Source organism: Quercus suber, unplaced genomic scaffold (genome assembly GCF_002906115.3).
Source record: "Quercus suber isolate HL8 unplaced genomic scaffold, Cork oak 2.0 scaffold_890, whole genome shotgun sequence".
Classification (NCBI taxonomy): domain Eukaryota; kingdom Viridiplantae; phylum Streptophyta; class Magnoliopsida; order Fagales; family Fagaceae; genus Quercus; species Quercus suber.
In genome coordinates, this window is record NW_027070316.1 from 153910 (window position 1) to 171002 (window position 17093).

Consider the following 17093-nt stretch of genomic DNA (forward strand, 5'->3'; position numbering starts at 1 on the left):
GGAATGCGAAAAGTCAGTTTTTTCTGAACAAAGTGGTTGGCGACTTGGCCTCGCAACTGGATTAAGTCGCGAGTTCAAGTCGCAAGCTAATGGCCTGGCCAGCCTGAGACTTTTGTCTTGTAGTGCAACAGCTGGCATGACTCTTCAGCTCCCCTGCATGCTTCACTCATGTGCCAGCTTTGGTGACTTGCAAGCCATGAATGACTCGCAAGATCCAGTTGCGAGGCCTTGTTTCAGTGCACACTTTTGAGCTTTTATTCACACTCTCTCACACACTACCCTTACATGATTCCCACTTAAATATAGGGTTTCTAAATGCTGAATTATAAGAAAATTGGCACAAAGTAAAACCAATAAAATGGTTGATAAAATTCAACCTTACAATCTCCCCCTTTAACTATTTCGTGACAAAACCCTAAAACAAACTCTAGGCTTAACATGTGAGTTGGAAACAGTTGAACATAACTCACTCGCACCTAACTCTAGAATTTGTGAAACTCTTGAACCATAAGTACAAGTATCTCCTGAAACACAACAACACAACATGATCATTGTATGCAGAAAACTTGTATTGCATATGGAACAAGCACAATGCGACCAAGCAATATATATTAAAGCAATAAAGCATGGCTTGACCAAAAACAAACAATCACTATAAATAATGACCACAATGCTCATTCACATAAGGAAAGAACATCCAAACATGCAAGCTAATAAGCTCAATGCAAAGTATCATTTATATGTCCAACACTCAACCGATACAAAAACTCATAGTAATTGCATCGAAGATATAAAATCCAACAAGGGCACAAGAGTGATGTACTTAAAGAAAATGCATGACATTTAACAACAAGTACTAAAGCTACAAAGCATGGGTACAAATCCTAAAAGCTTACAAAAGCAAAGGTACATATCATAATATAAAACTAAATAACATCTAACATATGCTAGAGTACCAATAGCTTTAAACACTATAGACAAAAGAACTAAACCAAGACAAGTCAAAAGTAAAATATTATGTGTGTATTCTTCTTCTAAGCTCACACAACTCCCCCTTTCAATATACACACTTCCCATTCTTGTGTTGCTCTCCCCCTTACTGTATGCTATCTCTCCCCCTTTTTGGCACGAATAGCTAAAGATTGTCCTCCACCTTTTATTGAATAGCATCTAACTTTGTCTCAATGGCCGCATTTGAATTTGGTTGTGGGTGGAGTAGAGAAGTCGTTCTAATCCTGAAATTCGCTGATACACACTCTCAATCAAAGTGTTTAACCTGTTAGCTTGAGAGCTAGGTGATGCAGATGGAGTGCTAGTTGTTTGCATCTCAGAAGAAATGGGAGAAGCAGTCTTGGTATGCACAGGTGTAGTTGAACCTTGACCGAATGAAGTGGCATGAAGGAAATGTTCACTCTTAGGTGCTTTGGAAGAATGACTTTTGCTGGCTTGAAGTGAAATCATGGACAATGGATGAAGACAATCCATTTTCTTCCCATCTATTGGTGGACTTACCCCTTCAAGAACCATGATCTTCATGCCAAGACTACAAAAAGGAATACATGTTCATGCTGCTGATCGAGCAGTTGTTTTCCCAATGATCTAAAAGATGTGGGCACATATGTCAATTGGAGCTCCTGTGATTAGATCACATAGAAATTGCACTCTCCCAAGGTTGATGAATGCAGTGTTTGAGAGTGGATATAGGTTGAAGAACATGATCAATTTGAGAGTCGTCAGATCAAGTGCAAACTTTGCAGTGCCTATGGATGTGCCTTGAAACCTCATGGTCAAGCCTAAGAACTTGAAGAATGTCTTGTATTTAAGGCTATCTATCATCATACGAAGTGAGGTCTACATCTGCTGGTCTAGTGATGCGTAGAACCTTTGTGATGTAGTCTGGATTGATGGAAAACTCTTTTCCTTGTACCCAACATTTTAGCTCAACTCTTATGTATCTAGCATGTGAATAGAACTCTTTAACTAATTCTTCAATCAGGTCCTCGAAGTTCCCTAACAGATCAGACCAATCTTTTGCTTCAAATATCCTAGGAATAAATGTTGATCCCAGGGTATCAAATTTTACAACCCTTTCCACCATAGTAGGAGCCTTTTTAAAATTGCTGTTAAAGGTCTCTGAATCAAGTGGAGTTCTGAATCTCTTAATGTTTGAAGCTTGAGATGAACTTCGAGTTAGTTTTGAAATAGGAGATGATGGAGGATCAGTTTCAGGCTCTTTTCCTCAAGAGGAACGATGAGACATTTGCAAAATAACATTCACACAACAGAGAACCAAGAGCAAAACCACAAGACACAAACATAAACTTGATTAGATCCAAGTTAGTCCATCAAATACACACATTGTCATTGAGATAAACATATCACTTAAACAAGGTAAATGAACCAAATATGCAGAAGAACATCATTAAAAATCAACAATCATGCAAGTGGTGTGCAAATGTGATGAGTGTGCAGGCACAATTAAGCACAATGTAGTCTATACAAACCATAGAAACACATGTAACTGTCTTTGAGACACATTACAAAGAACATGAGTTGCACAGCACAGTACAATCATGATGTACAATCTCAAGAATGAGAAACATGCTCAAAAACATGTATATAATGCATCATATTAACAATGTTAACAATAACCATTGATTAAATTTAAACAAAAACACCCAAACCATATTCGAAACATCATATTTCCAAAGCCCAATAAAAACACCAAAATTAAGAAATCCAAGGCTATAGACATGAAATACTTTGAAAACCCATACTTTTTCTTGAAGATTGAAGTGGAAATGATGAACAACAATGGAGGTTTTTGTGAGAAACACAATGGGTTTGAGAGAGAGTTGAAATGGGGAAAACAATGAATAGTCACAAAAGTTCGAGGGAGAACTTAAAAATTTTAAAAACTACCCTTAAAGTGCAAAACACGAGTTTTTCGCGATTGAGTCAAGTCGTGTGAAAGTTGCCAAGGCCAGCCGCCAGAGCACTTAAAAACAAAAATTTGAAAAATTTTCTAAGTGTTTTTCAAAATTGGAAGCTCTACCCCGAGAAAGACGCGAGGTAAGCCGCAAAAATCTTTGTGTACCCCTCGCGATTGGACCTTTCCCCTGCAAACAAATCGCCACACTGAGTCGCGAGAAACATAAAAACCCAAATTTTGAAAAATATTCTAAGTATTTTTTCGTGACTGGGACATTGACCCGCTAGTAAGCCATGAAAACTTCTGAGTAATGCTCGCGACTGGGGGCATGTGACTGGACAGACCCGCGACTAAGTTGCCAGAACAGGGCAACACTGTTTTTGAAATTTTGACAATTTTTGTAAAAACAAAATACTTTCCAAAAACAACTAAAACACTCAAAAATCTTTTTGGTGTTTGATCAATAAAGATTGAACATGTGAAAACACATTTAATCAAGTACATGATGTAATGCTAATGCATAAGTACCCCTCTTCACCCACACAACACGAGCGTTTGGGGTGATATCCCTATAGGATTGGGTATGAGAGTTAGGACTTTCAAACCTTCTAGTGAAGCTTTCCAAGCAAGTGGTGAATGCATCGATCATCTTTATCACGTCTATTACATCGGGATCACCATTTCAACCTCTTGATGACTCAACAGCCCAAGTCCTCTTGTCATTTCTTGGTCTTCTTGACCTTTGATCAGTTGCATTCTTCATTGCTTTAAGCTCATGACAATTTGGTCTGGTGTGTCCTTAAAGTCCACAATGATGGCAAAAATGGTTCGTTCTTAGACCTCTTTGTGATCTTGGAAAAGATTTCCCTCTAGCTTCAGGTTTGATCAATGATTGGTTACGGGACTTATTCAACACCCATTGGTCAGCCACATTTTTCCTCTTTTCATCCTCTACTTTCTTAGGTGTAGAGGCAGCCACCGCTGGCTCTTTGGCTTGCACAAACTTCACTTCCTTGGTGATTTTGACAGCTGAACTACTTTCTCCGGTATATCCTAACCTGGATTTGTCTGAGAAATGTTTTTAAGAGGAAATGACATCATCTAGCTTCTTGGTGGAGACCCTCTCTACCTTTGCATTTGCTTGAACTGCCTCAAGCTCAAGGGATCTAATTTTTAGGTAAGCTTTTGACAACTCTCCATTCAGCTTCTCTATCTCACACTTGGCCTCCTTATGTCGCACTAGGAGACTTCTATAGTCCTCCTCTGCCTTCTTCATCTTTTTCATGGCTGCCTTGGCCACACGTGCATATTCTCCTGATTTCTCGTGCAATGAATTGAAGTTTTCTTGAAGACCCTCTGTACTCTCATCTTTTTCAACATCCAATTCTTCTACAATTCCCATTGATTCCTCATCACTATGCTCTCCAAGCTCTTGTACAAGCAAATTCAAGTCCTCTGAAGACTCATCATGAGCAATAGTCATAAAAGCGGAGTAATTCCCTTCTCTGTCACAACTTTCCTCTGAATCATAATTGAATGAATCCGAGTCACTAAGAGTTGTAGCATACACCTTGCCCTTCATTTTCAAATAACTAGGACATTCTTTCTTGAAGTGTCCATGCCCATTGCACTCGAAGCAAGTGATTCCTTGTGTAGATTGGGATTCATTTCCATCTTTTCTTTTGAATTCCTTTTTCTCCTTCCCGGAACTTTGGAATTTCCCTTTATCACCAAATTTTCCATTTTTCTTGAATTTCAAGAACTTTTAGAAATTCTTCACAAGATATGCCACATCTTTATTGACAACATCCTCATCCAATGAGTCGTGAGCTTCAACCCTTTCATTAATTGTCTTAAGAGCAAGAGATTTGCTCTTCCTTTCTGTGGGCAATGACAGTTCATAAGTCTGAAGTGAACCAATCAGTTCTTGGACTTTGATATCATCAAGGTCCTTACTCTCTTCAATTGCTGTCACCTTGGCACGGAAGCTTTCTGGCAGTGACTAAAGGATCTTCCTCACTATCTTGGAATCCTCGGTTTTCTCCCCCAAATTAAACTTGTCGATGACCACCTCATTTAGCTTGCTATAGAAAGAGTCAAATGACTCGTCCTCACTCATTTTCAGCTCCTTAAACCAAGTGGTTAGCATCTGCAACTTAGTGTCTTCCACTTTCTTCATTCCTTCATAAGTGGTCTCCAATATCTGCCATGCCTCCTTGGCAATAGAGATGTGAGATATCCTATGAAACTCATCTGGAGATACACCATAAAAAATAGTGTTAAGTGCTTTGCTATTTGCATTAGACGCAGCGAGGGTTGCCTTATCCCACATGGATTTGGCAGCCTCCAACCTAGTATATGCAATATCCACCACATCCTAAACAGTTTCATCCATTGAACACAAAAATGCCCTCATCCTGACTTTCCAAAAGGCATAGTTGCTACCATCAAAATATGGTGGTGCATTTAAAGATTGAGACCAGTCCATCTTAATACAGGGTCAAGGATCGCACTAAGGTGTTTAAACTACAAAGAATGCACCCGCTCTGATACCAATTGAAAGTTCAAATAATGTATAAAACAATATGAACGTTTAGACCCTCAATTACAAAATTATCAATTCAAGCTTAATGTCAAACAATATATGTATGGAAAATGAACATAAGCTAATAACTGAATTGATAAACAATCTAAACTAATTAAAATCACATCCACAGCAGAAATTAAATGGCAAAGATTAAGGGAAGAGAGATGCAAATACAAGGACAACACAATGATGTGTTATCGAAGAGGAAATCGAAACTCTCGGCGTAAAACCTTTTCGCCACCCTCTAAGCGGTCAATAATCCACTAGAAAATGAAGTTGGGATACATGAACAGGAGAAAACCCTCTAAGCCTAATCTACCCAGTGTACCTAAACCCTTCAAGCTTCTTGCTCCAACAAGGTTACGCCGAACTTTTGTCTTTTCTAGCTTACCGGATTCCGCTATAGCCCATAGCATCAACCAATAACCATTAGTCCTTTCCTAACTGCTTCCCAAAGCACCAAAAAGCCTTCTCACAGATGTGGGTATGGTGAGAAAATGATTTGTGTAATGAACCTCTCAAGGATGTAACAATGGAAAGGGTGAGAGTAGAGGAATTTGAAGAGTCTCTATGCAAAGATTATGGATGAGTCAATCTTGTTTTTCTCTAGGGTTTCTCTCTCAAAATTCTCTCTGGAAGCTCTCTACATTTCATGGGTATAAGGGGTATTTATACTAGGGTGAGAAAGGAATGCAAAGAGTCAGTTTTTCCAAAATAGAGCTGATTAGCGACTTGGCCTCACGACTTGACTGAGTCGCGAGTTCAAGCTGTGAGCTAACTGAATGGCCAGTCTTGAATTTTTGTTCTGTAGTGCTACAACTGGCATGACGGTTCAGTTTCTCTGCATGCTCCACTCGTGTGCATCTTCTAGCAGTTTGCCAGACGCAAGCCACCTGCGGGATCCAGTTGCGAGTCCCTGCTTCACTGTACTTTCTTGAGCATTTCTTCACACTCTCTCACACACTACCCTTACATGATTCCTACCTAAATACAAGGTTTCTAAATGCTGAATTGCAAACAAATTTTGCACGAAATAAAGCTAACAAGATGGTTGATTAAATTCAACCTTACAATGAGGCTTATTCAAAAATCGTTGGTTAGTCACATTTCGCTTCTTTTCCAGTTTCACTTTCTCAACAACTGAAGTTTCTACCACTAGTTCCTTAGCTTTCACGAACTTCATATCTTTGGACATTTTGACACTTGAACTACTCTCTTTGGTGTATCCCAATCCAGTTTTTTCAGAGAAAGGTTTTTGATGAGCAAGTACTTCATCAAGCTTCTTAGAGGAAGCTCACTCTACCTTAGCATTGGCTTGAACAACCTCTAGCTCAAGAAATTGTATCTTTGAGTAGGCTTCAGTCAGCTCTCTATTCAGCATCTCCATTTCACATTTGGTCTCCTTGTATCGCATTAGAAGACTTCTATAATCTTCCTCTGCCCTCTTCATCTTTTTAATGGCTACATTAGCCACTTTGGCATATTCACTGTGTTAGGTTCTAAAGACTTAGGATTTCATGTATTTAGAACTCTAATGTGTATCGTTGGCAAACCATGATCAAAACAAGTTGTTTAGTCTTGTTTAGACTTGCTCAAAGTTAGTTCTTTTATGTAAAGTTGGAATCGAGTTAATGTAGAAGTTATTGTGCATTTCGGCTTGGCTCGATTGATCGAAACTTAGGCTCGATCAATCGAAAATCGAGCAGATGTGGCTTTTTTGCAAATTTCCAACTCAGCCCTAACTCCTAAAACATTAGGGTTTTATTTTTTTGCCCTAGGTATATAAGGCAAACCCTAGCTACGTTTTAGAGATTGCTCATATTGCTATTTGTGTGAATCTCTTGTGAGATCTGTGAGGAGCTTTCCTTCACACAAGTTTAGGATTATCAAGGAGGAGATTTCTTCAAGAACTTGATGATCATTCAGTTGCTACCATAAAAGCTTAAAGATACACAAGCGGGAGTGCTTGTACTTGCTGGAGAATCCAAGAAAGGAGTCCGTGGTCTCGGAGCTTGCACGTGGTCATGTCAGTAAGTTTCTACTAGTGGGTAGCAATAGAATGTTAGTGGTCTAAATTCTATTGTAAAACTTCAATTCTTTCTATAGTGGATTCAAGTTTACCTTGAGGATAGTTAGGTTAAATCCTCCCCAGGTTTTTTATCGGTTTGGTTTTCCTAGGTGATCATATCTTTGTGTTATTTATATTTTTGCTACTATACATGATATGATTGTTTGATTGTGATAACCTAGATCTGGAATTTGGACTAAGTAATGACTTGGTTAATTTACTAGGTTAATCCGGTTGTGTTTTAAGGGGTCAAAAAACATACACACTAGTCTTCTCAATGAGGGAATTATAGGTCTTTTATAGTCCCACTTCTTCTTCATCTTCCTCATATTTAAATTCCTCAACTAACCCAATTGACTCCAATTCAGTGTGCTCACTAAGCTCTTCCTCTAGAGCACTCAAATCATCTGAAGATTCCATATAAGCAATGGTCATGAATGCAGAGAAGTTTCCCTCTCCATCACAACTTTCATCTGAATCTAAATTAGAGGAGTCGGAATCACTAAGAGTAGTGGCATACACCTTGCCCTTCGATTTCAAATAATTGGGACACTCTTTCTTGAAATGTTTGTGTTTGTTGCATTCGAAGCAAGTGATTCCTTGTAAGGATTGAGAGTCCTTCCCATCTTTCCTCTTGAAATCATTTTTCTCCTTTCTGATACTTAGGAATTTTCCTTTCTCAGGAAACTTTCCATTCTTCTTGAACTTCAAAAACTTTCGAAAATTCTTCACAAGACATGCCACATCTTTATCGACAACATCCTCATCCGATAAGTAGTGAGCTTCTACCCTCTCATTAATTGTCTTAAGAGCAAAGGATTTGCTCTTCCTTTGTGATGGCAATGACAGCTCATATGTTTGAAGTGAGCCAATTAGTTCTTGAAATTTGATATCATCAAGGTCCTTGCTCTCTTCAATTGCTATAACCTTTGCACGGAAGCTCTCTGGCAATGATAGAAGGATTTTCCTCACTATCTTTGAGTCCTCCGTCTTCTCACCTAAGTTGAACTTGCCAACAACCACCTTATTCAACTTACTATAGAATGAGTTGAACAACTCGTCTTTACTCATTTTCAGCTCTTCAAACCGAGTGGTTAGCATTTGCAACTTAGTATCTTTCACCTTCTTCATACCTTCATAGGTTATCTCCAATATCTCCCATGCCTCCTTGGCAACTATTATGTGAGAAATCCTGTGAAACTCATCTGGAGAAATACTACAGAAAATTGCATTCAAAGCTTTACTGTTAGCGTTAGCTGCCGCAAGGGTTGCCTTACCCCAAGTGGATTTAGCAGCCTCTGGCCTAGTCCATCCTACTTCTACGGCATCCCAAACAATATCATCAATTGAACATAAGAATGCCCTCATCCGGACTTTCCAAAAGGCATAGTTGCTACTATCAAAATATGGTGGAACATTTAAAGATTGAGACTGGTCCATCTCAAACAAGATCAAGGATCGCACTTAGGTAATTAAACCACAGCAACTGCATCCGCTCTAATACCAATTGAATGTTTAAAATGTGTGTAGAACACCCTTGAACATTTAGACCCCCAATTTACAAATTACCAATTCAAGCTTATTGTCAAACAATGTACGTGCGAAAAATGAGAATAAGCTAAAACAAAATTGATAAGACAATCAAAACCAAATAAAACCACAACCACAGCAGAAATTAGATGGCAAAGATTAAGGGAAGAGAGATACAAACACAAAGACAACACAACAATGTGTTATCGAAGAGGAAACCAAAGTACTTGACATAAAACCTATTCGCCGCCCTCCAAGCAGTCAATAATCCACTAGAGAATCAAGTTGGAATACATGAACAGCAAAAGACCCTCCAAGCCTAATTTACCCAGTGTACCTATGCCCTCCAAGCTTCTTGCTCCAACGAGATTGCGTCAAACCTTTGTCTTTTCTAGCTTACCGGATTCCGCTATAGCTCATAGTATCAACCAATATCAATTGGTCCCTTCCTAACTGCTTTCTAAGCACCAAAAGCCTTCTCACAGATATGGGTATAGTGAAAAAAGGATTTGGCTAATGTACCTCTCAAGGATGTAACAATAGAGAGTGTGAGAGTAGAGGAATATGGAGAATCAAAGGATGAAGATTGTGGATGAGTCAATCTTGTTTTTCTCTAGGGTTTCTTTCTCAAAATTCTCTCTGGAAACTTTCTACATTTCATGGGTATAAGGGGTATTTATACTAATGAGTGCTTAGAATGCGAAAAGTCAGTTTTTCCCAACAGAGTGGTCTGGCGACTTGACCTCGCGACTGGACTGAGTCACGAGTTCAAGTCGCAAGCTAACGGTCTGGCCAGCCTAGGATTTTTGTCCTGTAGTGCAATAGCTGGCGTGACTCTTCAGCTCCCTTACATGCTTCACTCATGTACCAGCTTTGGCAACTTGCAAGCCGCAAGCCAGTTGTGAGATCCAGTCGCAAGGCCTTGTTTCAGTGCACACTTTTGAGCTTCTTCACACTCTCTCACGCATTACCTTTACATGATTTCCACTTAAATACAGGGTTTTTAAATGCTGAATTATAAGCAAATTGGCACGGAATAAAGCCAACAAAATGGTTGATAAAATTCAACTTTATAGTTCTTTAAAAAAAGGGCAAGATCTTTGCAAACCGAAGGGTTGACTTGTGTGCCAATATGAGTAGTTCGACTAGGTGTATCATTATCCAAGGAGATCTCTTCCAGATCCTCTGTTGGTTCTATAGTGACCTTTCTTTCTTCGATGTTTAAGGCTTGCAAATGATCGTCCATCTCAAGCATGGCTATATAGCATTCGCGGGTGGCCATCTAGTCTCCTTGTGCTTCTCCTATCTTGTGCTCCGTTGGAAACTTTACTAGCATGTGGTATGTTGATGTGGCCACCCACCATGCATTAAGTGTGGGACAACCAATGATGGTGTTGTATGCAAAAGAGCAATCAACGACAAGGAAATTGACCTCCTTAGTAAGCTGCTGAAGGTACATCCCGATGGTTATTGGAAAAGTAATGGTTCCGACAGGAAAGACTTTTGGTTCTGTGGGTTTCATTTTGAATCACTAGTTCTGGGTTTGGTTAATTTTGATTTGAATCACTGGTTCTGGGTTTTGGTTTGAATCACTGGTTCTGGGTTTATTGGTGGTAGATGGTTACAAAGTTCTGGGTTTGTGTACTGATGTCGATGTTGATGTTGATGTTGCTGTTTTGTTGGTGGGTTTGTGGCTTTGGTTGATGGTCGGTAATCAGTGGTTGTTGGGGTCCATTCAAGTTTTTTTTTTTTTTTTTTTTTTAATTGAGAAAAGTTGTGTTTTTTTTTCTTAAGCCAGAAAAGGAAGAGAGAGACTCGGGGACTGTTATGGTCAATTTTTAAATGTTCTGGACTTTGTTTGTATTAATCCAAACCTCAGAGGATGTTTGTGAAATTTAACTAAATTTTTTTGTTTGTGCTATTTATTTTTTATAAAAAATAAAAAGTGATAAAAATACATTGAGCTTCACGACTTCAATGTTTATTCTTTACTCATGTTTGGATAACTAACTTAGCTTACATGTCTTTCTCTTACTCACCACCGTTGCTAGTACCTTTCTTGGCCTCTTTGAGGATGAGCTCCAGGAGCCTCTCATACATTTCAATAGCAGATTCAAGCATATCAATAGCTTTACTCCTATCCTTTGCCACCACGGTCAACATATCTTCCATTTCTTGTGTTTGCTTTACCTGCAAACTCAACTCTCTACCAGTCCCAGATAAACCGAGACTCCAATTCCCAGTTGATTCATTACTTCCACTACTACCCATTCTAGCACCACGCCCAGTGGCCACCACCATATGACTAATGCTTCCCATTTCATTTTGAAGAGCCATAATGACCTGTCCTGTTACGGCTTCCCAAACCCAAACGCTTCCATCTTCTGCAGCAGAAATCAAATTCTGCCCCTCATTCATCATCACCAAAGACATGATTGCCCCACCATGCTTTTGAGCCCATTTCNGTCACTGAATCAGCACTGTGCAACAAACCTGTGCAATATGAAGTTGCTTGCATTCTCATCTGTTGATGAGGAGGCCCCTATAAGTTGAGAGATTGGGATAACAACAATGGTACCATCATCACCACCCGAAATGAGAAGTGATCCATCATCACTGATTTTGAGGCAAGATACAGGACTGTGGTGAGCAGGAAATGCTTTGAGTACGTTCCCTGAAGCTAAGGGTAGTGAGAACACATGGATATTACCTGAAAGGCCACCAGCAAAGAGATAGAAGCCATCAAGAGAGGCAATGAGGGGAGCAACAGGTTCAGGGAGAGGAAGGTGGTGGAAGACAGTTGAAGACCACCAGTTGTAGAGGTGAATGGAACCAGAAGCTGTGGCTGAGGAGATATGAGAGGCAGCAATCAAAGTGCTGTTTCCCACAAGGGTGAGGCCTTGACGAGGTGTTTGGGTGCCGGTGAAGTGGGCTAGAAGAGCACCTGAAGATGCATCATAGGCGATAATGGGGCCATCAGGAGAGCTAGTGAGGACAATTTCATGTGGAGAAGAAGATGACATTTTCTTTTCTGGTAGGCTTGAGAGTTGAGATACATTGTGAAGTAGAATGGAAGGTTGGTTTTGAGGTGGGGAAACGAGGAGGGTGTGTTTAGGGAGGGATTTCGTGTGGGTCTAGGCGTTGAAAACAAGGAACTTTTAATCTAGTTTGGCTTCTATAGAGAAAAAGATTCTTGGAACTACATCTTGTGGGTGTTGGTTACATGAATTTGCTTCCATATTTAGACTGATGTTTGTTTGTTTATTTATTAATGGCTTTGAGATAAAACATGATAATAAGGACGTCTCTGTATTTTGGCCATTGTAAATTACTGTATGTATATTGCAACTGAATCACAACTGTTTGAGTAATAAATTAATTAGATTTTTATGTATGGGATCTATCTTTTTTTCTTTTTTTTTTTGAAAACTGGGATCTATCTTATTAGATTCAAATTGATTTTCTTCTTTTTAATATAAATTTTACATTTCAAATAAAAAAGAAGAATTGGACATGTCTGGCTGGCGCCGGCTGTTTTGAAACTGCACTTTTTAAAAATACATTTAAAAAAAAAAAAAAAAAAAAAACATTGTACCAAATAGACGGACAGAAGACATTAGCTCCACACACCCCTTCCCAAAATTGTCAAAATCAAGATTCTATATAAGACAGTGGGAGGTAAGTAGGATTGTGGATTGTAAGATCTTATATATATTTTCAAATTTAAAGCAAAAAAACACATTGATAGTGACTTTGTATGTTGAATAATCATGTAAATTATGAATTCTACCATAAGAAAATAAAGATTTGTATTATATAATGTAATTTACATATCCTACATCGCTACGTCTATACTAACAAAACAAATATAGTTAAGTTTTGATGCAATGTATTTAAAAAGTTCAGCGAATGTTAATTAGAAACCAATCAAGTACCAAAATACAAGCATAGTGTTTCCTTCGATAGTAGCTCCTAAACTCTCATTATTACCTAACATTGATAACCAAATGATACAATAGTGATCACACAACTATACACATGTAACTTTTATTTATGAAAAAAAAAAAAAAAAAAAAAAGCTATAAAGGAAGGCTTAATTTAGAATTGTAACTTCATTACCTTCATTAAAATCTGTACCATCATCTTCTGGTCGACACCCTTTGCTAACCACTCATCATCTGAAGACAAGTTCTTCAAACCAATTTCTTCTTTTGCACTTGATGGTTTAGGTATTTTCTCTTTTATCTTTAAGTTTTACATAACAAATACCAACTCATTCATTTTTTTTTTTTCTGGTTTAAATGATTTTCTCCTTTTTTTAGTGTATTTAAAGTTGTACCAATTTTAATAGAGAATTCTCAATTGGGAAATAATATATCAAAGTCATTTGGTCTTACTATTCCAAATGCATTCCAATTGGTAGGATCCCATACGATCCTACAATTTTTATAATTCTTGTGCAATTCTAAAAGTTTTGGTAAGGTATCATAAAATCGTGCAATCCTACAATTCAAATTGTGATTTTGACAACCATGCTCCTTCGTAACCACAAGAGAGGCAAGTAGAATTTGACTTAACAATAATCAATTAAATTATTTTGATTCTAACAATAAATATTTCTTTTGAAATGACATATGTATACAAAAAGGTAAAAATGCTGCAATGAGCTTTCATCTATGGATGCATTCAACTAGCTAGTGAGTAAGTGTAGAAGAATCAAAAGGTCAAATTTCATGAAATTACAGTAAGTATATTAGCATACATGTACATCAAAATTTTTAACTCTCTCATTTGTGTTGTTGTTGTTTTTTTTTTTTTTTTTTTTTTTTTTTTTTTTTTTTTTGTTTGGTAAAATTTTTGTATTTAAAAGCACATTGGAAAATATGTGACATCGGAGTACCCCAAGATCTAGTAAGTCCAATCTGATGTTAAGCCCGGCCCAAATGTACTCCTTGAAAGTCAAAAGTGCAGCCCATCATTTTTTTTTTTAATCATTAATAATAATAAAAAAAGTCAAATAGACTTTAATTAGTGTCTCCTAGGATGTATCAGACTTTATGTTTTATTTCTCCTAGGCAAACAAGTATTTGATCGTGCTTCTAGTTCCTAAGAGTCATTCCTAACTTTGGTCGTGCCTAAGTTTAAGTTTTATTTGCTATTTTCATCCTCCTATACTTAGAGGGTTGTTCTAAGCTTTATATAAGCCTTTTGGCTAAATTAAATAAAATCAAAGTGAATTTTCATGTTAAAAGTCTTTATGCTTAAGAAGATGGATTTCTTCTTTTAAACTCTTATCCCATTGGTGGAAACTTAGGTGTCGAGTTTTGGTTCTGTATCTCATTGGTTGGTGTTTCTGTATCCCATAGAGTGGTGAACCATTTATCCCTTTTATTTATTAAGTGTTTGGTTAAAACCCTTTGTACCATATTACATTCTATCCATCCTTCGCCCCTTTATCAGATCAGTTTGGTTTTTCCCTTACAAATATAGTATCGGTTGGTATTAAAGCTTTGGTTCAATGGTTAGACATCATCGACATGGTAATAATTTTGAGATACATGAGAGATATCATCAAGATTTTGAAATGGATGATTTAAAGAGACAACTTCAACAACTCCAAGAGCATTTGTAGTTTTATGAGAATCAGGGACAAGGTCCTAGACATTATAATTCAGAATCTAAAGCTGTTAGCGATGATGAAGAGGAGAATCCATTTCACCATGCTCATAGTCATTCCTCCGGTGGGAGCACTCCAACTCATCCTCGTCATCTCAAAAACTTACAATGAGGTTGTGATATGAAGGTGGACATGCCAGAATTTGAAGGGAAGATACAACTTGATGATTTCATTGATTGGCTAACTACTATTAAGTGAATATTTGATTTCAAAGATGTTCCAGAAAATTGCAAAGTAAAGATTGTTGCTATCAAGATGAGAAAACATGCTTCAATCTAGTGGGAGAATCTTAAGAGGTAATGACAACATGAAGGAAGAGATCGTATTGTGAGATTGGAAAAGATGAAAAGAGAGCTAGAGAGAAAATATTTGCTTGACTACAAGCAAGATGCTTTTATGAAATTTCATACTTTCAAGCTTTCTGTGGAGGAGTATACAGTGAAGTTTGATCATCTTATGATTCGATGTGATATTGTAGAATCAAAGGAGCAAATGATAGCCCGCTATCTTGGTAGGTTACATGCTAAACTCAGTGATGTGGTCCAACTACAGCCCTATTGGACTTACAATGTTGTTTGCAAGCTTGCTATGAAAGTGGAGTAGTAACTAAAGAAAATGTGTGGCAATAACTATTGATCTTATAATCGAGAGGGGGTTTCTAACTGAGGGAGTGGTTCCACTTCTAAGGCCGTTGCACTACCCAAGATAGCCACTATCAAGCAACCACCAAATAAAGAATCTACATTAGGTTCTAATCATCCCAACACCTTTGGTACAGGTCATAGATGTTTTAAATGTTAAGGCCTTGGACATATTTCTTTTGATTGTACAAATCACAAGATAGTTTCTCTTGTGGAGGAAGATATGGAAATAAAGGATGAAGATGAATCAGCATTGATCGTTCATGAACATGCTGATTTCAATGAAGAGGTAATCTATGCTGATCAAGGAGAGTCACTTGTTGCTCAAAGAAGTCTCAAGGTAGCCTATGTGGAAGATGAATGGCTTCAACACAATATATTTCATACTAGATGCACTTCTCATGGAAAAGTTTGTGATGTTATCATTGACGAGGAAGTTGTGAAAATTTTGTTGCAGTAACCATGGTGGAGAAGTTGAAGTTAGAAATTGAAAATCATCCTCAGCCACACAAACTCTAGTGGCTTCCCAAAGGCAATGGGGTGAAGGTAAATAAGAGATGATTGATGTTGTGCCCATGGATGCATGTCATTTATTATTTGGTAGGCCATGGTAGTATGATAGGAAGACTAGTCATGTTGGTTTCAAAAATACTTGTTAGGACATGTGTGGAACTTTTTAGAACATATGTCATGTAAAATTGGCTAGTTCATTGACAAAACACACTTTACTTGTAATTTGGTAGATCTAGGATGTGTTTAATACTTCAAGGAACAAGAATTCAACTCTAGTATTGAAGCAATGCAAGTCTGTCCAAGAAACAAGTGATGAAGTATTGTTCATTAAAGCTCGACAAATAACTTGATAGATGTTTAATGTTTAATTCTCGACAGCTCTCGATAGAAGTTGTGTCTATAGAGAATTACGAAATTCAGATTTTCAGATATGTTTTTCTATCCAAGCTATTTATTTTGGGTTTCTTTTCTCACAACCCTAGACATATATAAAGATTATTTTAAGGGCCATCAAAGGTGATGCAACTTGATGCAAAGTGATTATTCACTCAAACTGTGATCGGAGAAAATTTGCCCTAGTTCATCCCTCTCTTGAAGAAGCTGCTGCATTTGTGCGCCAAGGGTTTTGTAACCAAGGAGCTTCTTGATCTTCATCATTTGGATGAACTAAAGAACTTTGCAGCCAATATCATTCTCAAGTTGGCATGTTAGTTACATACTGGGATCCGTGCATCGATCGGTTAGTCACGTACTTGGAGCCGTGCACTGAAAGGAGAGATTGTCACTACATTACAAGTCCAATTATGTATTGGGGTAAGGGTTCAACTGTAAGTTGGTATAAGCTACTAGGATTCAATTATTTGTAACTGTTTTTCGGAAGTGGTGACCTTAAATTCACCGGTGAGGTTTTGCCTTGGTAGTTTTCCCTATTCGTAAACAAATCACTTGTGTCAAATTTATTCTCTACTGCATTTAACTTAGTTGATGATTTGTTTGTGCTACCACGCTTATTGCATGAAATTAAATCTAATTAATTAACTTGGCTAATTAATTGATTAAGTTTCCAAAGGGATCAACACATTCTTGGCCTATCAAGTGGTATCCGAGTGAGCACACTCTGATTATGGTTAATCTTTCCTGTGTGA

General features: G+C 37.8%; 1 protein-coding gene across 1 annotated transcript; it reads right to left on the reverse strand.

Annotated features, from left to right (window-relative positions):
* Positions 1-11148: 11148 nt before the first annotated feature.
* LOC112000296 (vegetative incompatibility protein HET-E-1) lies at positions 11149-12140 on the reverse strand. The gene is made up of 2 exons (XM_065768125.1): positions 11607-12140; positions 11149-11574 (listed from the first exon to the last, which is right to left on the reverse strand). Exons 1-2 carry the CDS (start codon positions 12138-12140, stop codon positions 11149-11151), a joined length of 960 nt encoding a protein of 319 aa, XP_065624197.1.
* Positions 12141-17093: the final 4953 nt, after the last annotated feature.